The sequence below is a fragment of the Schistocerca americana genome, chromosome 2, assembly GCF_021461395.2.
Source record: "Schistocerca americana isolate TAMUIC-IGC-003095 chromosome 2, iqSchAmer2.1, whole genome shotgun sequence".
NCBI lineage: Eukaryota > Metazoa > Arthropoda > Insecta > Orthoptera > Acrididae > Schistocerca > Schistocerca americana.
In genome coordinates, this window is record NC_060120.1 from 312,208,643 (window position 1) to 312,235,132 (window position 26,490).

The 26,490-nt window shown below is 44.5% G+C and overlaps 1 protein-coding gene across 1 annotated transcript in view; it reads right to left on the reverse strand.

Moving 5' to 3' along the window:
* Positions 1-26,490, reverse strand: part of LOC124593985 — a 446,237-nt gene that overhangs the window by 176,151 nt on the left and 243,596 nt on the right. The window contains exons 19-23 of the mRNA XM_047132336.1: positions 15,413-15,537; positions 8,304-8,436; positions 8,048-8,147; positions 3,623-3,722; positions 3,473-3,580 (exon numbers count right to left, since the gene is read on the reverse strand). Of these exons, the coding sequence (XP_046988292.1) occupies positions 3,473-3,580; positions 3,623-3,722; positions 8,048-8,147; positions 8,304-8,436; positions 15,413-15,537 (566 nt within the window). The remainder of the gene's footprint in view (positions 1-3,472; positions 3,581-3,622; positions 3,723-8,047; positions 8,148-8,303; positions 8,437-15,412; positions 15,538-26,490) is intronic.

Genomic DNA, 26,490 nt, shown 5'->3' on the forward strand with positions numbered 1-26,490 from the left:
ATTTCAGAGCTATATCAGAAATATAAGGACTATGGTGTGACGATTAGCATCTCCAAAACGAAAGTAATGTCAGTGGGAAAGAGATATAAACGGATCGAGTGCCAAATAGGAGGAACAAAGTTAGAACAGGTGGACAGTTTCAAGTACTTAGGATGCATATTCTCACAGGATGGCAACATAGTGAAAGAACTGGAAGCGAGGTGTAGCAAAGCTAATACAGTGAGCGCTCAGCTACGATCTAATCTCTTCTGCAAGAAGGAAGTCAGTACCAAGACTAAGTTATCTGTGCACCGTTCAATCTTTCGACCAACTTTGTTGTATGGGAGCGAATGCTGGGTGGATTCTGGTTACCTCATCAATAAGGCCTAGGTTACGGATATGAATGTAGCTAGGATGATTGCAGGTACTAGTAGATGGGAACAATGGCAGGAGGGTGTCCACAACGAGGAAATCAAAGAAAAACTGGGACTGAACACTGTAGATGTAGCAGTCAGGGCGAACAGGCTTAGATGGTGGGATCATGTTACACGCATGGGAGAAGCAAGGTTACCCAAGATACTCATGGGTTCAGCAGTTGAGGGTAGGAGGAGTCGGGGTAGACCAAGGAGAAGGTACCTGGATTCGGTTAAGAATGATTTTGAAGTAATAGGTTTAACAGCAGAAGAGGCACCAATGTTAGCACTGAATAGGGGATCTTGCAGGAATTCTATAAGGGGGACTATGCTCCAGACTGAACGCTGAAAGGCATAATCAGTCTTAAATGATGATGATGATGATTATGATGATCAGTACCAACTTAGTTAGAACACCACGAACAATTGCCTGACGTTCTTCTCGATCGTATACCAGTACCACTGCAGAAAACAACGAAGAATTTACGTGTAACTTTGGATGAGCAGATAATACACGAACAGGAAGTCTCCCATTTGCTTCTGTGCCTTCCAGAAGTTTCGAAAATCTCTCCACAGGATGTGAAACGTACTCTTGTACAATCACTCGTTCTCCCGGACCTCAAGTACTGCGATGTAATCCAACACGACACAACTAGAGAAAACTCTCCATGGTTGACAGTTGGAGTTAACGGTAACTGTTCGTGAAGATCACAAACTTCTCTTGGGCGATTTACGCTCACGGTGGCGAGACCAGTTTGAACACTGCATCTAGCCCACATAAAGGAAGAGCATGTTATAAACCAATTCACCCAAATTTCTATCAATGTTTCTAAAAGCTGGTGAAATTACGAATCGAATGACAGTAATCACAGGTCGCTTACGTGCATATTGAACAAGTACATACATTTAATACGCAAAATTCTGCCCGCAAATTAATTGCAAAATTCTAAAATTACCAATGTGTTGTGGAGGGATAGGAGTATCAGACAGTGATATTCAGAATAACTATGTGATTACCAAAAATCACACTGATTAAAAATCTCAACACGGTATTTGCCATTAGGAAAAGGTGTTTCCGATTCACGCGATTGCGCAGGGAGATCTTTGTCCACGTGTCCTCGTTGTGGCGCCACGTAGAGACGATGCATCCGCCATGAAGACGCAGCAGGGTAGACATTGCAGCGTCCCTACATGGCGGGCAATGTGGACTGTGTTTTTAGCAGGGGAAACGCATTACCCCGCTTATGAAACTGTCGGATACACCCTGCTCTGCCTCATTCATTTCCACTCCTTTGCCGTTTCCCATTCGATTTTCGTTTCCTATCTTTGTCCATTTTAGCAGCAGTCTACTGCTACGCTAGATAGCAGCATGCTCTAACCTTCACTGCAGTGGAGTCAGAACTGCACAGTCGAGCCTTGCAATACATTCAGTCGCTTCCTAAGAATATATCATCGATCAATGCCAGAGATTTATTTATTATCGTGTCAGAAGTGCAAAGTATATAACCAACAAAAGGAAATCGATCGTTGACATCAGTTGATACATTGGTTGACCAGAAAGTGGCCAGGGCGAGTGCATTCGATATCGCCTTCATCTGGTCTCTCATGGTGCATGTGTCTAAGCTGGTAAAGCGCTCCCTTTCAACAGCATTTCTGTCCTGCATTTGCAATGCAGCTTAACAACGCGTTTCGAGTGACAATGCGCTCATCATCAGGTAGTAAAAACTTAAAGTGCGCGCGCGCGCACACACACACACACATACACGCACACACACACACACACACACACACACACACACACACAATCAACCGAACGCGCACGTCATCCAATACATTTCCCATGAAAGCGGCTGTTGAGGAAATCTCAGACATTAGTGATGTAGCGCGACGGTGCGCCATCTTGAACTGTACGCTCCGTTCTTGTCAACCTGGTCAATCTGCAACAGTAAAAACACGCCAGCATATGTAAGTCTATTACTTTGTTGTTTCGCTTGGAAACAGGAAGCGTCGAAAACTTTGTTTTTGCTCACTGTATAAAAGAAGTTAGCTTACGGGCTAGCAGATTTTCGCTGCCCCAAATCCTACAGTCGTGTTTATGGAGTTTGGGTTGTTTGGAGGAGCAGACCAGACAGCGAGGTCATCGGTCTCATCGGATTAGGGAAGGACGGTGAAGGAAGTCGGCCGTGCCCTTTCAAAGGAACCATCCCGGCATTTGCCTCGAGCGATTTAGGGAAATCACGGGAAACCTAAATCAGGATGGCCGGAAGCGGGATCGAAACGTCGTCCTCCCGAATGCGAGTCGAGTGTGCTAGCCACTGTGCCACCTCGCTTAACTTAAAAGTCGACTATCACCGAAGAAGTATCCAATGAGTTATTTATCTTTATCCTATCGAGGTAACATTTCTGAAGAAGAGTCCTTACTACCAGTCCTCCATGAATCCTAAGTGTGTTTCAGTTCATGCGCCGTTGTTAATTTGTACAGTTTGGGATTCGTAAGTCTTCTTAACAAACGACAAATAGTCAGATGTGAGAAGCCCTGCTTAGGTCGATTCTGTTCAACTGTCGACGAAACTCTGCCTCACTTGTTTTACAATGTTGTCAGACGGAAGCAGTCGATTGAGTATTTCTTATAGGTTACCGGGTAACCAATATCAACGGCAGCCCTACTCGGAGGATATCTATCGTATTCAGTTGGAAAATTACGCCGCACAGTTGTCGCAGATTTTGATTCTTCAAATCAAAAGACACAGTGAACACAATCGGGACCAGTGAAGGCAGCCATCTTTGTTACAACTGTCGCTAGCGCTCGCGGTGGTGTGACTTGTCCTAGCTTACTACGTGAGACAAACATTCAATTATTTTGTTACAAAATTACGCCAAGACTAGGTCTATAAGTCGTATCAATAAGTTTGTATGAAGTTTCAAATTTGTAAAACAATTTTAGAAATCCCTTGTATTATTAATTGCAAGTACGGTTATCTTACACTTAATATACGGAATCAGTTAACTTAAATCAGTTAACTTAAAACAGTAATGGGCCGACTGTTAGACGTCACCTTGGCGTCCGCGCCCGCGGCGGCCGCCGTGTTCCTGCTAGGGGAGCCCTTGGAGCGCCGCCGCCTGGACGGGCTGCCGGCCGGGCTGCGCGTGTACCGCAGCGGGCTGAGCCGGGAGCTGCGCGCGCCGCCCTCCGCCTCCACCTCCGCCTCCGCCGCCGTCTCAGCGTCCGCCTCCGCCCCCGCGTCCGGCGGCGGCGTCTTGCTGGCAGTGGGCACCGCGATCGACGACCGCCGCCGACCCGCATCCCCGCTGTTGCTTCGCCGCCGCACCCTGCAGCGTAAGCCGACTATTGGAAGTGTGCTTCACAGGAAAGCGTGCTGGAGCCACTCGTCTTACCAAAGTATATAAATACCTATCACACAGCATAATACAACATATAACATGAGAAACATTGCTAATAATGAAAAGATTCTTAAAGAAATTTTGTGTGTTATGTAAGTTTGGAAATATTACTACATCTTGAGCAAACACAAATTCTTCTTGAGGCAAGGCAAAGGTCCCGAGTTCGAGTCTCGGTCCGGCACACAGTTTTAATCTACCAGGAAGTTTCATATCAGCGCACACTCCACTGCAGAGTGAAAATCTCATTCTAGAAACATCCCCCAGGCTGTGGCTAAGCCATGTCTCCGCAATATCCTTCCTTTCAGGAGTGCTAGTTCTGCAAGGTTCGCAGGAGAGCTTCTGTAAAGTTTGGAAGGTAGGAGACGAAGTACTGGCAGAAGTAAAGCTGTGGGGACGGGGCGTCAGTCGTGCTTGGGTAGCTCTGTTGGTAGAGCACTTGCCCGCGAAAGGCAAATGTCCCGAGTTCGAGTCTCGGTCCGGCACACAGTTTTAATCTGCCAGGAAGTTTCACAAATTCTTCTTGTTTCACATCCAAACATGTTTGGCTGGCTCTGAGCACTATGGGACACAACTTCTGAGGTCATTAGTCCCCTATAACTTAGAACTAGTTAAACCTAACTAACCTAAGGATATCACACACATCCATGTCCGAGGCAGGATTCGAACCTGCGACCATAGCGGTCTCGCGGTTCCAGACTGCAGCGCCTAGAACCGCACGGCCACTTCAGCCAAACATGTTTCTGTGGAGTCTCGCCGTCATCACTGGGTATTTTCTATTAAATAACATGTCAAAAAACTGTACGTATTATACATGAAGTCTTGAGATGAAGTCACTTACATTTATAAAATTAGTAGCCTTTTCCCTGCAGCTTCACTCACATATACGATCAACACACATATCGAACACACCTATTCGCCCCCCCTCTCTTTTTCCACAGCTTCCTCCCTCTGTCTGTCCACATCTTCCTATCTTCTCTCTCTCTCTCTCTCTCTCTCCATCCTCCTCCTCCTCCTCCTCCTCCTCCTCTCCCTCAATTTGTCCATTTTCTCCATCCTGTCTCTCTGACCTTATCTTTCTCCCTCCTCCATCTGACCATGTCTTCCTTTCCCTCTCTCTTTCCATCTTCACCTGCCCCAGGTCAACCTGTCCCCAGCTGTACTCATCAGCATGTATAGCCCCTGAAATACAGTTCAATAAAGCAGGCGAATACTGGTCCCACAGCATGCAGGGCAGGTTATACATCACGGGATTGAAAATCATCTATTTGACCCTGCCATACAGGTCGTCACGCAAAGCAGATCAATAAAGTAGACTGATACTACTCCAACACAAAACGTCTCTAATGTAGGGTAGTCTACATATCGGGTCCGAATAACGGTTTCTTGCTCGTGACATATAGCCCTCTCCCCCCCCCCCCCCCTAAAAAAAAGCAGGTCACTTGGTAGACTGATACAGTTCTCACACAACATGGCATTCATGTAGGGTAGCCTATACACTAGAGGCTGAAAAAAACACGTTTTTCCCTGTACCTTCGTTCCTATTGGAACTTGGAGTTTACAAATCCTGCAGTGCTAAGACTCAAGACACCTGCTGTTTCTGTGCCAACTTTGGTTGAAACTGACCCGCAGGTTTGGGAGGAGATGTGCTTATATAACACACAAGATTAACAGAAAAAATACAGGGTGCCCAGATTGGAATGGTCAGTATTCTGAGAGATGATATGAATGGCTATTTGAAGCAACAAAGTCTTGTAAACATAGGACCTAAAACACATACCGTAAGAACTGTGGGCACTTCTTCAACTTTCATAATATGAAACAAATCTCTTCCATTGCAAGCCCTTTTTTCCATATTTTAAGAAAAATATCGACTAAAACAGGATTCTAAAGTGCATACCTTAAGAGATAGGAGCACCTGTTCATCTTTGCTAACGTGAAACAGATCTCTTCTACAGAACAAGTGCTCATAGCTCTTAAGGTATGCAGTTTAGAGTGCATGTTTACTAGACGTGCTTGCTTAGAATTAACGTTGATGTCATATCCCTAAATGTTGACCATTCCTGCTGGAACACAGTTTATGTAACTTAGTATCACATATTGATGTTTATGTAACTGTCTCACATTTTTAGTAAAGCTTATATTTGTTCCAGTCTGTCATCTGCAATTATTCAAGATTTTTCAACATAATGCTACATGCATCTACCAACATGTTAGACCTAAAACGAAAAAAATGCCTTTGACCGCTTTGATAGTATTGGATTGTAGTACTGTCATTAGATTACATAATGCTGTTAACACTCATTTCTTGTTTTGTTCTTTAACTATCATTTGTTAAATTGAAGTAACAATTCTCGAAAATGTTGTGAAGATTTGTTGATTATTGATGGGCTTTGTAAACTGGCTAATAGGAGTGGTGGGTTGTGGATGTAAATTATGTGCACCTACTTTTTGTTGATTTATCTTTTCGATGGCTCTACAGGGTGTGTAAACTACGCTTACTAACATGCATTGCCAGTGTTAATCAGATATTCGCTTTTTCCGCCATCTACTTTCCATTCTTCTGGGCGGCGGCAATTTCAAAATTTTTAATTGCAGTAAGCTTTGGTGTTGTTTGTGTGTGTGTGTGTGTGTGTGTGTGTGTGTGTGTGTGTGTGTGTGTGTGTGTGTGCCTTGATCTTATGACACGTCTTTTAGAGCTGAGAACAGGGTTCCAGTGCAGGGTGCTGTGTATTCATTCATTATTCCTCCTCCTCTTGCTGTGGATCTTTGTGTATGGTAGTTCTCTTCTGTTCTCTTAAGTGACTTAAATAACTCAAGGAAAGTAATAAAAATAATGTAAACTCTGAAAGTTATGTAAAGGTTAGTCAATGTGTGCAACACGAGACGTAGAATAAATAGTATGTGAAATTACAGTTTCTGACAGAATTTGTTTTCAACTGATAACTGGTTCGGATTGTGCCAACAAGATGAAAGATACGGAGCACAACCAACGGTAATACTGGAATGGTGAGCCCGAGCAGCAGTAACGCACATACACTGCCCGTCCGAAACGTTCCGAGACTGGATTTATTCGTGGTGTATAATCCACATCAGCGCAGAAATTACGGTGGCAGCTTGAACAGCTTGAACTAAACAACTGCAAACAATCTATGTGCATTCCACCAGTCAGTTGTGAGCGGGCAGTTTTAATAAGTGGACGTGCGACAATAGTGCGTCAACGTTGTTGTGTCGCAAATCGGAATGGAGTAACATCTCTAAATTAGATATTGAAGACATTCTCCAAAATGTTTCAAAGGAGAGGAAAGTGGGTGCGAAGTTTGTCCCGCAGATCTAGACTTCTGATAAAAACTATAAGCTTGCTGCGACTTGACTGAATTTTGAAAATCATTGAGTAAAAGAAAAAAAAGACAAAACCACCATAAAACGACAAAATGCCGGAATTCACAAGAAGTGTCTGAAGACAAAGTTGACATTCAAGCCAACGTAATGCGGAAGCTAAACAACAACTCAAAGATTGACTTTTTCGACGGTGTCACATAGCTGTATGGACGTTGTTGTAGTAGATTGGAGGAGCCGGTGTAGAACAGCTAAAGTGTTATGAACCACCTTCTTAAAGTTTACTTTTTATTAATTCAATCAGGAAACTTTTTGGACTAAGCCTATTTAATAACCGTTCCCTCCTTGTCCGATTAGCAGTTATTCCAGCGTCGACGGTCGGCGCAACTTGCTCCATGGAGTCCACCCACCGTTCTGGTTATATTTATTTATTAGTTCTACATTTTGTTATATATACTTACTATTATAACGATCCCTCTATCTGGTAATGCGTTTTTTCAGAGACTGAAGAAGGTTCTTGAATAGAATCGAAACCGGTCACTCCAATAAAAATAAAAAGTTTCGATCAAGACTGTTTTTATTCTTTAAATTTTAATTTAAAAGATCGCTAATAATGTTTTCAAAAATTTTATCTCCCGGGAATGTTGTATGATGAATTGGATTCGGTTTTCACGCTGACAAATCCATCTGCTGATTTGTTTGCAGATGAGGGTGTTAGTCCATGAGGCGAGCACAAAGTGGTAGTAGGATGTAGTGATGTGGGATGAGACCGTAAGGATCCACAGATCAATTCCAGTTACAAACACGGTTACAGTTCCATATCAAAAGACCCAGAAACGGCGTGTACTCGGCTGGTACAGAAATGGAGTGCTGATCTGTCAGGGTGGGTGGAACGGAGAGGCCAGTGGGTGGCCTACCTGGCCTGCGTGGGGCTGCGGCCGCCCGCCTTGCGCTCGCGGATGCGGCGCACGCGGCGCGGCGAGCTGCCGGAGGGCGTCGCCCCCGCCGCCGCCCCCGCTGCCGGTCCCGCGCCCGCCGCCTCCTGCCGGCCACTGCTCTCGTCCGACGTGCCGCCGCCGGCCACTGCGGCCCCCGCTACCGCCGCCACAGCTGCAGCCGCCACCGCCGTGTCGGCCCCTGCGCCTCCGCCTCCGCCTCCGCCGCCATTGCCGCCCCCCGGCGCCGCCCCCTCCGGCGGGCTGTGGCCTGGCGTGGAGCGCTGCAGCGGCGCCGCCCAGTCGTCCGCGCGGAAGCCCTCGTGCATGGCAGGGCTGCGCACCATGCCCGCCGCCAGGCACTTCTTCGCCTGCAACAGTGACGCTCTTCTGAAGCCCGCTTTACGCCGAAGTGAACCGGGCGCTGACGACCGCACAGTTGAGCGCCCCCACAAACCAATCATCATCATCAAACTGAAGCGAACACAAGTCAACGTGCAACAGTGTACGAGAATTTCCTCCGATGTAAATGCTTGGAGCTTCTTGTTCGGCTGTGCTCGGGTCGCATTCGCAAGTGCTCGCTTGTGATCCGTTGGGTGGTAAGTTCTAGAGCGAACTATCAAAGGTAGTTCGCGTCCTCTCCACTTCGGCGCCAGCTTCGATGATAGACACAGTGTACTCGTTCTGCCGCAATGTGCTGTTTTTGCGCGAAAATTTTCATTGGTTTTGTGTACTGTAAGTATTCGTTACTGTGATGGAGTGGTTGGGTGAAACCGTACTTCTGTTGGTACAACAGTGCAGATCCCACAGGTGCTTGTTGGATGTAATTACACTACTGCCCATTAAAATTGCTACACCAAGAAGAAATGCAGATGATTAACGGGTATTCAGTGGACAAATATATTATACTAGAACTGACATGTGATTACATTTTCACGCAATTTGGGTGCATAGATCCTGAGAAATCAGTACCCAGAACAACCACCTCTGGCCGTAATAACGGCCTTGATACGCCTGGGCATAGAGTTAAACAGAGCTTCGATGGCGTGTACAGGTATAGCTGCCCATGCAGCTTCAACACGATACCACCGTTCATCAAGAGTAGTGACTGGCGTATTGTGACGAGCCAGTTGCTCGGCCACCATTGACCAGACGTATTCAGTTGGTGAGAGATCTGGAGAATGTGCTGGCCAGAGCAGCAGTCGAGCATTTTCTGTATCCAGAAAGGCCCGTACAGGACCTGCAAGATGCGGTCGTGCATTATCCTGCTGAGATGTAGGGTTTCGCAGGGATCGAATGAAGGGTAGAGCCACGGGTCGTAACACATCTGTAATGTAACGTCCACTGTTCAAAGAGCCGCCAATGCGAACAAGAGGTGACCGAGACGTGTAACCAATGGCACCCCATACCATCACGCCGGGTGATACGCCAGTATGGCGATGACGAATACGAGCTTCCTATGTGCGTTCACCGCGACGTCGCCAAACACGGATGCGGCCATCATGATGCTGTAAACAGAACCTGGATTCATCCGTAAAAATGACGTTTTGCCATTCGTGCTCCCAGGTTCGTCGTTGAGTACACCATCGCAGGCGCTCCTGTCTGTGATGCAGCGTCAAGGGTCTCCGAGCTGATAGTCCATGCTGCTGCAAACATCGTCGAACTGTTCGTGCAGATGGTTGTCTTGCAAACGTCCCCATTTGTTGACTCAGGGATCGAGATGTGGCTGCAAGATCCGTTACAGCCATGCGGATGAGATGATTACGTGCAGAACCTCCTCATTCGTTACCTTATCCGTCCACCTAATTTTCAACATTCTCAAACGCTTCTATTCTCTTCTTTTCCCGTTTTCCCAGAGTCCATGTTTTCCTACCATACAATGCTGTGCACCAAACGTACGATCTCAGAAGTTTCTTCCTCAAATTAAGGCCTGTGTTAGATAATAGTAGATTTCTCTTCGACGCGAGTGGTGTTTTTTCCAGTGCTGGTCTGATTTTGATGTCTCCTTGCTCCGTCATTGATTATTGGCTACCTATTTAGTAGAATTCCTTAAATGCATCTGCTTCAAGACCATCAATCCTGATTTTAAGATTGTCTCTGTTCTGATTTCTGCTACTTCTCATTGCTTTCGTCTTTCTTCGATTTACTCTCAATCCATATTCTGTACTCATTAGACTGTTCATTCGATTCAGCAGATCATGTAATTCTTCCTCCCTTTCACTCAGGATAGCAAGTCATCAGCGAATATTATCACTGACATCCTTTCACCGTGACTATTACTTACAGTCTTGAACGTTTCTCTTATTTCCATCATTGCTTCTTCGATGTATAAATCGAAGGGTAGGGCCGGAAGACTACTTCCCTGTCTTACAGCCTTTTTAATCCGACCACTTCGTTGTTGGTCTTCCACTCTTATTATTCCGCTTTGGCTTTTGTACATGTTGTATATTACACGCCTCTCCCTATGGCTTACCCCAATTTTCATCAGAATTTCGAACATATTGCACCATTTTACTTTGTCGAACGGTTTTTCTAGGTAGACAACTCTTATGAATGTGTCTTAATTTTTCTTTAGCCTCGCTTTCATTATCAACCACAATGTCAGAACTGCCTCTCTGGTGCCTTTCCTAAAGTGAAACTGATCGTCATCTAACAGATTCTCAGTTTTTTCCGTTCTTCTGTATATTATTCTTGTCAGCAACTTGGATGCTGAGCTGTCAAGCTGATGCGATAACTCTAACACTTGTAGGCTCTTGTAGTCTTCGGAATTGAGCAGATGGTACTTTTCTGAAAGTCAGATGGTATGTCGCCAGACTCATACATTCTGCACACCAACGTGAATAGTCGTTTTGTTGCCACTTCCCCTATAGAACCCATATAATTTTGTCCCCTCCGCTACCGTTCCGTTTGGGCACGTATGGCCTAAGTTATTTTATGTAGCGAGAGGACGGAATGCCTTTCCAAATATGTGGGTGAGCAGCCTCGCGGGAGGTGTTGTAGTCAACAGTGGCCTACGACCTTAATTTTCCTGTGATGAAGGGAGTGGATATGTTACTAATGTATAAGGGGCGATCAAAAAGTTTCCTTTCGAATCCCGTACAGTCCAGAAACGGTATCCCAATCGGGCAAAATCGTCGTGAACATTGAGGAAGTCATCCCAGCAACGCACCAAGATGAAAATACCCGTTTGCTAAAAAACCGTGTCCTGCTGTGTGTAGAGTTCCGTAACTGCCCGTTGTGTAACCTTGTCCGACAGGAATAGTCCAACTTTCACAGCCAGGGATAATGGCATAATGATAGATGAGAGTTATAGTATGGGTTCTCGAGTTTCTCCCACTTGAGTTGGCGTAACTTCTACGTTGCTATGATTTAGGTACATGCATTATCATCTAGCACTTTTCCCTTTTTCACCTTAACTGCACGCCGCAATTTCCCCAGCGTTGGGCATTAACGTTCTCCAGTGATGGAGGCACCAGGTGTCTTGAAACTAATAAGCAGTAAGCCCTGGTGATTAAAAAACTGTGTTAGCATCACCTTTCTGGCATAGGCCTCGCTCTTGAACTTCTTGGGCCGAAGAGGCGACAGATGACACCACTGCATCGTCGACGCTTTCGATCCCGGTTCCCATTGGCAGTACCAGCTTTCGTTGTCTGCCATAGTGCGGTCAAGGAACGCGTTGCTTTTAACACTGAAATGCACCACGTACCCATTTGGTAATAATATCTCCATAATTCACGTTTCTGCGCTTACCGCCAGCACATCGGAATGACACGAATGCAATACTAACACTTTGGCTACATGTCGGTGCTCATAGATCCACATCGGAGTCGAGCTGGGTTGCGTATACGCTCCAGCAACACCCTCAAACGAAACTCTTTGCCCGCCCTTTTTCATAGGCACATCTAGAAGGCATCTAGGGCGGCAAATGTAGCACGCTTTCCCTCCACACTACCTACCCTGCAGCGCTTAGCAACCCGGATTACGAATGTGTTTGCCACAACCTATAGCAGCCCTGCCAAAAAGGCGCATCTGCAGGATGCTCACTATGTTCCAGGATGATAACACAGTGGAAAGATTGTTGTGTATTGTCAGTTATAGAGGGATGTGACATTGAAGGGAAATTAACTGCTTCCATCATGGAGTATCAATCGAGAATGGGAAATTCACTATCAACATTCAATGAAAGGATGACTATCACCAATGGTTTTTGTCCTCATATTGGTGTTCAATGCGTTAATCACTGTTATCATTGTGATCAATCAGAAAAATATGCTGGATCTGCCAGTGTTCACCGGAGTTTGAAACAGCGCAGGCACATATTCGCAGCCAGTGAGGCGTAGTCTGTATCAACGCTCTCGCGCAGTTATACAGCGTCAACAGTATTATCACAGGCTCTCCCAACACAGCCTGTAACACCGAAAATGCAGGATGCATGGCACCTGCTACCGATATATTAAATGTATGTAAATATTTGTAATTTAAATCCTTTCTTTTAATAAGTAAGGACATTGCTTCACTGTATGTGTACATTTAGGTAGAAGTCTGTTGACGTTTTATTGTATTTATCTGTGTTGTACTGTGAAACTTATAAGCTCTGAGAAAAAGCCGAAGGAACTGTTATTTGCGTCGACTAGCAACGATAATAGCAGTGCTTGTCATAGAGTAGAAATGTCTCTGGAGTGAGCATTGCGTCCTGCGCATGTTGTCAACATTAAACTGGAATTGTGACGTGATCTAGGGACGACGTCGATTGTTTGACGCCAATTCGCGTCCGCCATCAGGTAACGTCACGTCTCGTCACGTAACACCAAAACATTCTACAATACCTTTAGAATAGATTCATTCACATAGGTCGTCAACGGAACGTCATGTCATTTCACGGCACGGCAAGGTTTCTCGGGAAGAAAATTTTAACGGTACCAGTCTGTTAACATCTTAAGTTAACCTATTTTCGCCGCGATCATTCGCCTTATAATAGTGGATTTTATACTGTTGTATATTCATAATCTTTATATTTTATAATAGCGCTTTGTTTTAGTGACAAACTGGAGATGTTCCACGACGACTAGGATATTTTTTCCACTTTCTTACACAACCGAGGTTGTATATCTGAAGACGAAAAGTTATTTAGGTTTTACGATAACACAACGGCGCTGACGCCCACAATGTATATATATAAGAACATAAGTAGACGAAGCAGATTCCACCATATGACATTTTAAGCAAAAAAGTCAGCATTAATGAAGGAGTAAAACACAGTTGTTTATGACGTTATTAATTACGTAAGAAAAAACGTAATGGATAAGTTTGACAGGCTTCATTAATTCGTTTGAAGCTTTCTTTGATATCTATGAATGTACATACTTTCCCTAGCAAATAATTGTCGATGTTTTGAAACGTTGTCTCACTTCTCAGTAATTTACCAAACATAATTGATCAAGAACATAGGTTATAAAGTTTGCTTAGGCCATTGACAAATTTTGTCGTTGTTAGCTCCTCAGTTCTGATACTATACTCTAACATTTTATGCATATTAGGGATGGTGACTCAAAACCCCAATTTCACCGTTCAGTACTGTGTTAAGCGACTTGAGGAGGTGTGACATGAAAGACATTATAAATACATGCTGACGTGAAGCTTCTGTGACGTCATGCTCGTCCATTTTGCTCTTCAAAGCTAAGAGCTCAATTTATTTCAAATATCAGACGTAAACTGCTACGGTGCCTGCAAAACGTCTATACTAAATCCACAGCACTTACGAAGGGAATCTGTCTTTACTAGCGATATAAGAACATTCAAAATTTATAGGACAAATGTCGGAGAAATCTACGGCGTCCCGATATCACGTGACCATTGTGGCAACGTATGTTGACAACACAAAATCAATTCTGCACTTCTGAATGCTCACTCCAGAGATGTTTCTACTCTATGGTGCTTGTGCATTGTAAAATCTTTGGGTAGGGGGTTGTTGTGCAGAGCGCGCGGTGGGGGACGGAAACGGGTTCCAGCGCTTGTAGTGTGCGGAAGTGTGGTGTTAACGTTCTCGCAGTAGAGAGTACCATTTCGGCGGCATCATGTACGCGCGCCAGATGACTAGTAGCAGGAGGAAGGACAGTGGACAGGCGGAAGAGGGTGTATTAATTACGATTGCCCGTTCTTGTAATTAGCCGTGGCCCCACAAGATGCTACCGTCTTCAACAACAGCAGCAGTTCCAGCAACACAGATTCGTCGTCGGCTCCGAGTTCCGTCGCACGCACGGCACTGAAGTAAGACTGTTCATTGGTAGAAAGTATTAACGGCTAATCCAGCAGCACAAATGAATGTGATGTGATTAATGAACATTGTTTAAAATAATAATCAGTTAAATTCAGGGCGATTGTGTCTTCATTGCCCCCAGACATTGTTACCAAGCAGGGTCCGTGTTCCCTTTTTTCCTTATATGCTACCCGAAGCTTGAGAATCTATCACTGGAAACAATCCAAATCTAAAGAAAATGCACAAATTAAGAGTGCGGAAGTTGTATTTATTTTACATATAGCTTGGAGCACATGGCTGTTTGGTTTGGTACGTATTCTAGTATTTAATTCTGTTCAAGTCAGTAGAAAAGGCTCAGTTGTTCAGACAATAATATGAAATCCAATTTGAAAATTAAGTAACTACAAAGTAAAAAGTGCTTGCCTTTATCTAAATTTCTTTGATGACGTTATGTTGAGGTCTCTGAAAGTCATTGTTCACCTAACGAAATTCAATACTAACATACAGTTTAAGCGCACATTTTCAAATCATTACTCGATTGCCTTTTTCAAAATTTAATGACAAACTTAACGTACAAGTGGCTTCTCAGTTTTCTTTACCATTACATACTCACTTAAAATTAGTGTCAAAAAACGTGACAACCTTCAGTTGCCACGTCAGTGTTTAATAATAAATGTTTTTCTTTCCCATCATCTTGTACAGGATTTTGGATGTAAATCGCCCTAGTGGGCTGGCGACCGTAATTATTTCCTTTTCGTTCATTAGTGTAACTCTAGGATTCACGATGAGTGGTACCCCTTTTCTGTCCAGTGTTGTTCGTGAGTGAATGCACAAAATAACTTTCATTTTTCCAAATTGTAGCCCTATTCGGTTTAATTACTTTTTTATTTTTAGTAGACTTTTCTATCAGAAAGATCGGTTGTACACTTTCGCCTACTTATCGGTATTACTTCTTCTGGAAAGATAGCCTTATCAAATTAGAAAAATTCCATTAGGTTTACACGCGATCCACGGTCATGTTTTATATCGCAAGCAGGACAGGCCGATTAGTAAGGGGGAGGCTACAAGCTGTTACCAGGACTATGGCTTACCTGTCGGCGGTGCGCCTGTGCGACCTTGGATCGTCGCGGCGCCGTGGAAGTGGCGGAGGGTGCTTGTGTCGGAGCTCCGGGGGGCGTGCCGCCGCGCCGCCAGCCATCTGGGGTTGTGCGAGAGCCTGCAACACCAGACACAAACACTCACTAAACCGAGCACCTCTCACGGCAGCCACGGTAAGGTGTCCCAGAATCTTGCTACCAGTGCATGCTAGCGTCACCAGGAGGTGACGCATAAGCATATATGATCGCGGCCGAGCTAGGAATTTACCCGCGGCTTAGAAAAGGACGTCCCGGTGCTATGTGCATTTGCGGGACAGGCGAATAAGCTATACTACTGATGCCATATGATGGAATCGTCACCACAAAAAGCCACTGATACAGGTCCCCGTACTTTTTTCACATCATTTTGTTCATAGTGACTGACTAATTAATCTGATGATTGTCAACGATTAAAGGTTTTTAAGGGCACTTAAACGTTGGACAGGAGTCTGAATTTTTAATACTTTAGAAAAACACGTCATTACAGTAGACTTCGTCACTCATTATTATATTAAAATCAGATAATTTTCTGTTTATGTGTCCCTTTTCTAAAAAACCTACTTAGATTAAATACTGGAAATAATTTAAGTGTAAAGCTCATTTTTGAGCTCAGTGTGATGAAGTTATACCAAGATTATGTGAAGGTTTTAAATAAAACTCTTGACACGGACAGCTTTTTTGTATTGTCTCAGAACATTCAGAAAGTTGGAAAAGATTTTGACTGGCCGCAACCACTCACAAAATTTGTTGACATTCAAATTATTTAATGAAGAAACATGCTTCGAGATATAAATCTGGTCTTCAGGCCACAATGGCAATACAAAAGCATTTAACAGAAGTACAAGCAGCTATTATAGTTGTTTAGCAGAATTTTGGCATGTGCTGTGGTCATCTTGTGGAGAAAGAAAAAGATATTCTACTGAGCGGGAATATTCACTTCGTATGTTGCTCTACTGCTCTCATTTTTTAAAAAATAATCACTCACTTTTTCGTATGAAACGGTTGTCTGCCTGAGGGGTACTCAGCTAGCTCCTTGGAACTTGTTAATAATAGCTTAAGGCGCCACAGTAATGGAGGTAACTGAACACACCCGAAAAAGACAGCCATTTCACATGAATATACTGAGTGATTGTCTAAAAAAATTATGTAAGCAGCAGAGCAACATGCAAAGTGAAGATCCCTTCTTGTTAGGTTGTCTTTAACTTTCTACACTGGATGACCACAGCACATGCTAAGACTTTAGAAAACGACTTTAATATCTGTGTGTACTTTCATGAGCCGGCCGCGGTGGCCGTGCGGTTCTGGCGCTGCAGTCCGGAACCGCGATGCTGCTACGGTCGCAGGTTCGAATCCTGCCTCGGGCATGGGTGTGTGTGATGTTCTTAGGTTAGTTAGGTTTAAGTAGTTCTAAGTTCTAGGGGAATTATGACCTAAGATGTTGAGTCCCATAGTGCTCAGAGCCATTTTGTACTTTCATGAAATGTTTTTGTTTTGCCATTCTCGCCTGAAGATGCGGATTACACCTCGAAACATTTTACTTCGTTAAATAATTCGAATTTCAACAAAACTTGTGACTGGTAGCTGTCTCTGAAAAACCATTTCATATTTATGAAACAGTCACGTTCGAGTAATGGTTAATACGACTTTAAATCAGTACCAAAAGTATGATTCGTCAGACATATTTTATCAGCCTTAGCGTTCTTCAAAAATGGTTCAAATGGCTCTGAGCATTATGGGACGTAACATCTGAGGTCATCAGTCCCCTGGAACTTAAAACTACTTAAACATAGCTAACCTAAGGACATCACACACATCATGACCGAGGCAGAAGTCGATCCTGCGACCGTAGCGGTCGCGCGGTTCCAGACTGAAGCGCCTAGAACCGCTCGGTCACATGGGTCGGCTTAGCGTTCTTTCTTAGTTGCACTGGAAGATGCTGCACTTCGAAGAAAACAATATCATATAGCACCCTATAATCAATTTACACGGTTTTAATTGAAATTATAGGAATTTCTGGTCGTTTGGCAAACGCTGGCTGTGACTGGAACCTGCAGAGCCGTACCATATCGCGTAAAAGCGAGCTGTTTGGCAGCTGTTGTACACGCCGTCCTGCTGCCTAGCGACGCGGCAACCACTTTCACAGATGTGAAACAAATACTAAGAAAGAGTTAGAGGGGCTGGCCAGTACTTACCTCAGCTCAGTACATACGATAAATACACAAAACAGAACAGAAAATTTTTACATTCCCAGCTTTCGGAACTTTAAGTGCCAGGGGAAAGAAAGGGAAGAAGGGAAAGTGGATTCAGTTACTCACAACCCAGGTTATGAAGCAACAGGGAAAGGAAAACAGGGAGGGTAGGAAGGATGGAGCCATGGTTGTCAGAGGGAAGCCAAAGATGTTCTACTGTAAGTATTGTGCCAGATTCAAACCAAAGAGGTTGCATACAGAAGTAAAGAGGCATATAGTATAAAGATAAACACAACTATGTAGGATGAAAAGATGCGTGAATGGCTAAAGAGGAAAGGGAAAGAGGAGAAGACTGAAGAGTAAATGGGAGTGAGGTGGTTTAACGTAGGTTCAGTCCAGGGGGATGGCGGGTGAAAGGATGTGTCGGAGTGCAAGTTCCCATCTCCGCAGTTCAGACGGACTGGTGTTGGGTGGGAGAAGCCAAATGGCACATACGGTGTAGCAGATTTCTAGGTCCCTAGAATTGTGCTGGAGGGCATGCTCCGCTACCGGGTATTGGACATCTCCTAGGTGGACAGTTCGTCTGTGTCCGTTCATGCGCCCAGCCAGTTTAGTTGTTATCATACCGATGTAAAAGGCTGTGCAGTGCAGGCATGTCTGCTGATGAATGACATGTGTAGTTTCACACGTGGCCCTGCCTTGAATTGTGTATGTTTTACCAGTAGCGGGGCTCGAGTAGGTGGTTGTGGGGGGATGCATGGGGCAGGTTTTGCAGCGGGGTCGGTTACAGGGGTAGGAACCGCTGGGTAGAGAAGGTAGTCTGGGAATATTGTAGGGTTTAACAAGGATGTTACGGAGGGTAGGGGGGCGACGAAAGGCAATTCTGGGAGGTGTGGGGAGAATCTGGTCAAGGGATGATCTCATTTCAGGGGTTGACTTGAGAAAGTCATATCCCTGGCGGAGTAATTTGTTGATGTATTCGAGGCCAGGATAATATTGGGTGGCAAGGGGGATGCTTCTGTGTGGTCTGGGGGTAGGAACATTATTGTTGGATGGGGAGGAATGTATTGCTCGGGAGATCTGTTTGTGGACAAGGTCTGCAGGGTAGTTGCGGGAGAGGAAAGGACTGGTCAGGTTATTGGTGTAATTGTTGAGGGATTCGTCACTGGAGCAGATACGTTTGCCACGAATACCTAGGCTGTAGGGAAGGGAGCGTTTGACGTGGAATGGGTGGCAGCTATCAAAGTGAAGGTACTGTTGTTTGTTTGTGGGTTTGGTATGGACAGAGGTGTGGATGTGAGCTTCAACAAGATGAAGGTCAACATCCATTAAGGTGGCTTGGGTTTTGGAGAAGGACCAGGTGAAATTCAGATTCGAAAAGGAGTTAAGGTTATGGAGGAAATTAAGGAGTGTTTCTTCACCATGAGTCCAGACCACAAAGATGTCATCTATAAACCTATACCAGGCCAGGGGAAGCAGCTGTTGGGTCCTCAGGAAACCCTCCTCCATGTGGCCCATGAAGAGGGTGGCATAGGACGGAGCCATCCTGGTTCCCATGGTCGTTCCCCTGATTTGTTTGTAGGTCTGGCCTTCAAAAGTGAAGTAATTATCGGTGAGGATGAAGTTGGTAAGTGTGATAAGGAACGAGGTTTTTGGAAGATCTTCGGGTGGGCGTTGGGAGAGGTAGTGCTCAAGGGCAGAGAGACCATGGATATGTGGGATGTTTGTGTAAAGGTATGTAGCATCTATGGTGACAAGAAAGGTTTCAGGTGGGAGAGGAGTGGGAATGGATTTGAGCCGTTCTAGGAAGTGGTTTGTGTCTTTGATGTAGGATGAGAGTCTGCGGGTGATAGGTTGGAGGTGTTGGTCTACCAGAGCTGAGATACGTTCTGTTGGGGCTTTGAAGCCTGCTAGAATGGGACGGCCAGGATGGATCTCTTTGTGGATTTTGGGTAATAGGTAGAAGGTAGGAGTACGTGGCTCAGGTGGAGTGAGTAAGTCTATGGAAGCCGTTGTGAGGCCATGTGAGGGACCTTGGATTTTTAGGATTTTCTGCAGCTCAGTCTGAAAGGAGGGAATGGGATCCTGGGTAACAGCTTTGTAGGTTGAGGTGTCGCAGAGTTGACGCAGTCCTTCTGCCACATACTCCACACGGTCAAGTACCACAGTTGTGGAACCTTTATCTGCCGGGAGGATGACAATAGAGCGGTCTGTTTTCAGCTCCTTAATGGCACGGGATTCAGCTGGGGTGATGTTGGGGGTTGTAGGGATGTTCTTCAAGAAGGACTGGGAGGCAACACTGGATGTGAGGAATTCCTGAAATGTCTGCAAGGGATGGTTATGGGGGAAGGGATGAGGATCCCTTTGAGAAGGCGGTCGAAACTGTTATAGACAGGGTTCAACACTGGGTCTAGTATTTGGGAGCTGTGTTTGGGTAGTGAAGTGATATTTACAGTTGAGGTTCCGGGTACATGAGAGGAGATCTTTAACCAGGGCAGTGTGGTTGAATTTAAGCATGGGGCTAAAGGTTAAGCCTTGTGATAGAACAGATGTCTCTGGAGGAGAGAGGGATCTGGATGAGAGGTTTAGAACTGAATTGGGACTGGTGATATGTGGCATTTGACTGTGGTTATAGTTGAGATTTGGTCTGTGTGGGGTATGTGCTGGGATGGGGAGATTGAGTAGGGTGGCTAGGCTAGGTTTGTTGGCTATGAGGGAGGTTTGTTGAAGGTTCTGTTGTGGTTGGTGTTTGTGAGGGATAGGGAGAGGGACCCCACTTCTTAGGTGTTGCACTAGCACTGTGAATAGTTTTTTCAGGTGGTGTGTGGCATGGAAATCAAGTTTGCAGATGGCTTCTAGGATGATGTTCCTGAGTGAGTTCTCCAAGCAAGGGTTTGAGAGGTGGAGGGCTTTGAAGAGAGATAGGAGCTGTTGGGAGTGGTGGTTACATGAAGTAGTGTAGGGATTCAGGACAAGTTGGGTAAGGGCTAAGGATTGAAGGTTCTGGAAGTCCAGGAGAGACTGGTGGAAGGAGGAATTGCACCCAGAGATGGGAACTTTTAAGGTAAGTCCTTTAGGGGTAATTCCAAAGGTTAAGCAGGACCGGAGGAAAAGTATGTGGGATTGCAGTTTTGCTACGGTGAATGCATGTTTCCGGAATGAATGTAAATAATGTGGTATAGGATTAGGGTACATTGTGGGTAACTGGTGGGTAGGGAAATTAGATAGCTAAAGTTAAAATAGTAATCATAAGAAGGAATAAAACACGGAGGGAAGGACGAGAAAGAAAGAAATTGTGTTGGTAATGTTCAATACCAAAGGAAGACCACTAAATAAGAACAATACGGAAAAAGTTGACCAGACGAAGCAAGTATGTCCAGATCAGGGAAAAGAACACACGTTGCTCAAAAACAGAGCTAGCCAGTGGCGAAAAAAGATCGCGCGTGCCGCAAAAAAGATCGCGCGTGCCGCAAAAAGTTCGCGGGTGGCGCAGAAATGTCCCAAATTTTTTTTTTCTGTGGCAGAGAAAGATAGCCAATGGCACAAAAATATCGCCAGCGACACGAAATCGACGGAAATGGATGATACTGGTAGGTGTGGAAGAGATTGTTGGCAGCGATTGTTGGCTGGAAAACAGCGAATAACGAACGTTAGAACTATGGAATATTAAATAAATAAATCAATAAATAAAAAAAGAGAAGTGGACTATAAACGGAACAAGATAATAGCAGGAAAATGAAACTAGCACAGTTGCTGACGAAAAAATTTCATCCCGCCATCCCCCTGGACTGAACCTACGTTAAACCACCTCACTTCCATTTACTCTTCAGTCTTCTCCTCTTTCCCTTTCCTCTTTAGCCATTCACGCATCTTTTCATCCTACATAGTTGTGTTTATCTTTATACTATGTACCTCTTTACTTCTGTATGCATCCTCTTTGGTTTGAAGCTGGCACAGTACTTACAGTAGAACATCTTTGGCTTCACTCTGACAACCGTGCCTCCATCCTTGCTACCGTCCCTGTTTTCGTTTCCCTGTTCCTTCATAACCTGGGTTGTGAGTAACTGAATCCACTTTCCCTTCTTCCCTTTCTTTCCCCTCTCTCCTCCCTGATGAAGGAACAAAGTTCCGAAAGCTAGGAATGTTAAAATTTTCTGTTCTGTTTTGTGTATTTATCGTATGTACTGAGCTGAGGTAAGTACTGGCCAGCCCCTCTATCTCTTTGTTAGTATCTGTTTCACATCTGTATATGAGATTTTCCATTAATCACTTTAACAGATGTGTACGACGAGTAGCCGAATCCCTGACCCGTTAGTAACATTACCGCAGGAGATCGCACTGAAACAGCAGACATCGTCACAACTCGTCAGGCTGGTTTCAGCCAAGAATCACACAGCCTCCATCGGGTGGGGCGGGGGGAGGGGGGTGGGGTGGGAGTGCGCCAGGCTCACAGATATGCGGCGTGTAGATCAGAATAAATAGCGCTGCAGTCGCGGGCACCACTTCACAACTTTCACTTTCCACACGACATTATAGCACTTAACCTCCCGTGGCCGTCATCGGAAACACGTGGCGAAGTTACTGCAAACAAGTACAGTGGTGACTAGGGAAAAGGCATCGCGTTGCAGTAAACAAGTACAGTGGTGGCCAGGGAAAAGGCATCGCGCTATGAATGACTTCAACACAATTGTACATACACTATCAAGTAGTTCAGCGCGTCCTCTTGAAAACTAACAATAAGCCGACAGAAAAACCCTCACTCGCAGGTGCAATAATATTGCGATCGACTAACACGTGCCTACTAAAGGCCATGCACTGGCTGGTGCTTAGGGCCACTGCACAACTGCTATGCGGCCAGTATACGCCCCGGGCTCAGTGTCCGTCAAATGAAGTCGCCTTCGTCTTCGAAACTGCCTTTCAGCTCTCACTGGATTTCCGCCAGCCAGCCTCCAGTCCCACCCTGTGGTGAACCTGCGTCTCAGCCACCCTAAAGCCGACGTCACAGGGGACGAGTTAGCAAGCGTTTACGTGACGATCTACCAGTTTCGTGTCGTCACTTTCTGCTATTTCACGTTGAGGCGTCATTTCGTAGCGTGAAACACGAAGTAAGATTTTCGTTATTTCAGCAACAAGCCACGCAAAGTAAAACCGGTACGAAGGAAAACGTTCCGTACGTCACAAGCAAGAACCGCGACGCCGTATTGTATTTGTTGTGTTCGGTAGGTTTTATGTTATGCCTTACAGCCTATGAATTTATTCTCTTTCTAGACACCATCACATTGAACGTACGGAGAACGAATCGTTATTGGTACGATTTATTGCAATAAAAAACTGGAAACGTCGTATCGGTGGTTAAAGAATTTTTGTATTTACTTATTTCACTTTATAACCGCCATGTTATGGAAGTAAGCCGTATTGAGGCATCGGCACATTGAAGATTCATGAAAAAATGTCGTTCTAGTTAGCATCTGTTATGATTAAATGCCAATTAATAACAGTTCGGCGATTAAAGCATTTAGAAGACCGTAACATAAAATACATGATTGCCCATAGCAGACCTTTGGCATGCGTATTTAGTAGGCACGTTATGGAACAGATGGTAGAATAGTAGAGGGTCCCCGTTCTGGTGTTACTAATTTTTTTTCAGCTTCGCGTTTTCTAAAAGGATGGAGGACTTTCTTAAGAAATTAATAGAAATAATTTCCGTAATATTTACTGTCGTGTAAATATAAGTGAATCCTCTACCAGGAGTGCGTTTGTTTGATTTGGTGAACTTTTACAAGCTGATGTCCTAGATGGACATATATCTTTCCTTTTTGTCTTACTACATGTTCACGGATGTTGATGTTTTTATTTACTTACCCCACAGAAAGAACAACATGTCTAGCATGTGGACAAGAGAGGAAATGTGCGCTTTAATAGAGATAAAGTAGGAAATTTAAGCGCTTTCACTTGCGTGAACGAACTGTATTGTTTATGACCCAAATAAAGCCGACAACTGCCGCTGGAGAGCTCTGAGAGCTCAAAATCACGCTAATCAGATCGTCGTCGGTGGCGACGGCGCTGTCTCTCGTGACGTTGTATATTTCGTCTGCTGGCATGTCAGGGTAAGCTGCCTCAACTCCTGTGACGACGGCTTAAGGCTTGCTGCGCGGGATTTTCGTCTCATACGGCCTCGAGCCCAAGCATCGTTGGAATCTATCGATAATCGTCAGTGAGGACCCGACTTGCTCCCCGCCGACTATTGCTTTTGTGGACCTCGTCACTATGAGCATCCTCTAGGCAACGTAAAGGACTGACTTTTGAATTTGATTCAAGTGATGTGGACACACGTTCCCACAAACTGTGTATTGTTCTGTTTCTTAGGTATTAAACAAAGTATTGTTTATGCTACCTGTGTGCATTTCAGTTGTGGCTGTCATACTCCTCGGCTACGGACACAAAAGGGGCTTAGATCTTAGCCGTGATGAAACTAAACGACTTCCCTCATGCCAAAACACACGTCACGTCATGCTGTCCCTTCTTCTGGTTAGCGTTTTCTACATATTCCTTCCCTTGCTGAATGTTCTTCATTTATTCTCTTATAGGTACATTTACTTATCAATGCGTCATTGTCTCCTCATTGTAGTTTCACCGAAGATATTGGTGTGCTCGAGATGGTCACTCTCAAAATTTTTTGTCCCAAATGGACGCCTATGTAGTTACTAGTAGACTTGTTTCGGCGAGGACCCCACTCTTTTCCAGTGCTAGTCAGCTTATTACCTCTTCCCAGCTTCTTCTTAATCTTGCTCCCTGCCTAGCAGAATTTTCTCCCTTCGGCTACTATGGGTTCGCCAGGTTGGAATGTTATTTTTGTCGCTAGCATGTTATCAAGTATCATACGAACTGTCACAATCGTTGCAAGACGGCTCAGTTGTTCGTGAGAAAGATTAGCGCACCGTGTATTCGAAATCGTTAAAGACGTCGAAAAATCTTGGGTCGAACAAAGAAAGGGCAGGAAATCGGTAGTGGCGGTTTTGGAGGAACCATACCGATATTCACCTTAACTGATTTTGGGGAGTCGCGGGAACTCTCAGTCTGGATAGCCGGATAAGGACTGACGTTCTCTTTGCCCGAATACTTAACTACGAAACCGGCTAGCTCTTTACTTGGAATAAGAGATCTGGCTGCGATTACAACGTCTGTTTTTCCTACAACCGTCATCCGAGAAAACCGGGACGATGGGTGGTCAGTATGTGAGGGCTGATGGTAGCACCTTCAGCAGTGTGTTTTTTTAAAATTCCTTTATTCATTGAGACCGGTTTCGGTGCTACAGCGTTCCGTCATCAGGCCCTCAATTGGCAATAAGTTACAACAGTCGATGCGAATGAAGGGGAAGCACTGGTTCAGAAGGAAGCGAGACAGGGTTGTAGTCCATGCCCGTATTGACTTGCACGTTGAGCAAGCAGGAACCAAGGAGAAATTTGGAAAGCTAATTAAAGCATAGGGAGATGGAATAAAAACTCTGAGGTTTGCCGACAACGTAATTCTGTCACATACACCAAAGGTCTTTGAAGAGTAGTTGAACGAAATGGGTTGTGTCATGAAAAGAGGTTATAAAATGAACATCAACAGAAGTAAAACAAGGGTGATGGAAAGTAGTCGAATTAGTTCAATCGAAGCTGAGGGAATTGGATCAGGAAGAGAGAGACTAGAAGCAGAAGAGAAATTTTGTTATCTTGGTAGCAAAGTAACTGATGATTGCTGAAGTAGAGAAGATATAAAATGTAAACTGGCTACAGTAACAAACGCTTTTCTGAAAAAGAGGAATTTGTTAACATCTAATGTAATTGTTGATGTTAGAATGTCTTTTCTGAAGCCATTTATTTTGAGTTTAATCTTGTACGAAAGAGTAACGTGGACGATAAGCAGTTCAGATAAGGGACGAATAGAAGCTATTGAAATGCCAGAGGGTAATACTAAAGATTAGACGGGTAGATCGAATTACTACAAGGAAGTACTGAAACGAATTGAAAACAAAAGAAATTTACGGCAAACCTTGACTTGAAGGGATCAATTGATAGGATACATGCTGAGGCGTCAAGGAATCATGTATTTGGTAATGGAGGTAAGTGTAGGGGGTGAGGATTGTAGAGGGACACCAAGGCACGAATACAGAGAGCAGGTTGAAATATGTGTAGCTTGCACTCGTCACTCTGAGCTGCAGAGCCTTGCACAGAATAGACTGCCCCGATGGTCTGCTTCAAACTAGTCTTTGGACCGAAGACCATAATTGCTACAAGAGGGCGAAGCCTCTCATGTGATAATTTACGGTGGCTTATGTATCCATAAATAACTTCCTCTTTTATAGAGGAGTGTGTCGTCAATTTCGTGAATATATTGCAACAAAAGCACAAATGAGCTCGTGTTCATTTCCCAAAGAGTTTGACGTTGATATCAATGACACAAACAATTGCACCTTGGTATATTTATAACACGATTTTATATAAGTTGATAAGACTGAAACCTCATGTGTCGTCCTCAGAGAGAGGACAACATGTAGCAGGACTGTAAGGATAATGCTTCGTATAAAACATAATATTATCACTTAATTCGCTTTACGCTCCAAAATATTTTCGACTAATGTGAAGTTTTGGATATTTATAGTGCGCTTATCACTGGGCTATTCCGTATCAATGACACTGGTAGAACTTTGACTTTTGATGTTAGCAGTTAATACTTCGGCTGGGTCGGAGAGCTTAAGTGATCTGTTGCATACGGAAGTAAATAATTGCCACAGATCAATATGAAGCGGCTTCTGATACTTTCATCGTTGGCTGAGAAGATATCTGTAGTAACAGTGGC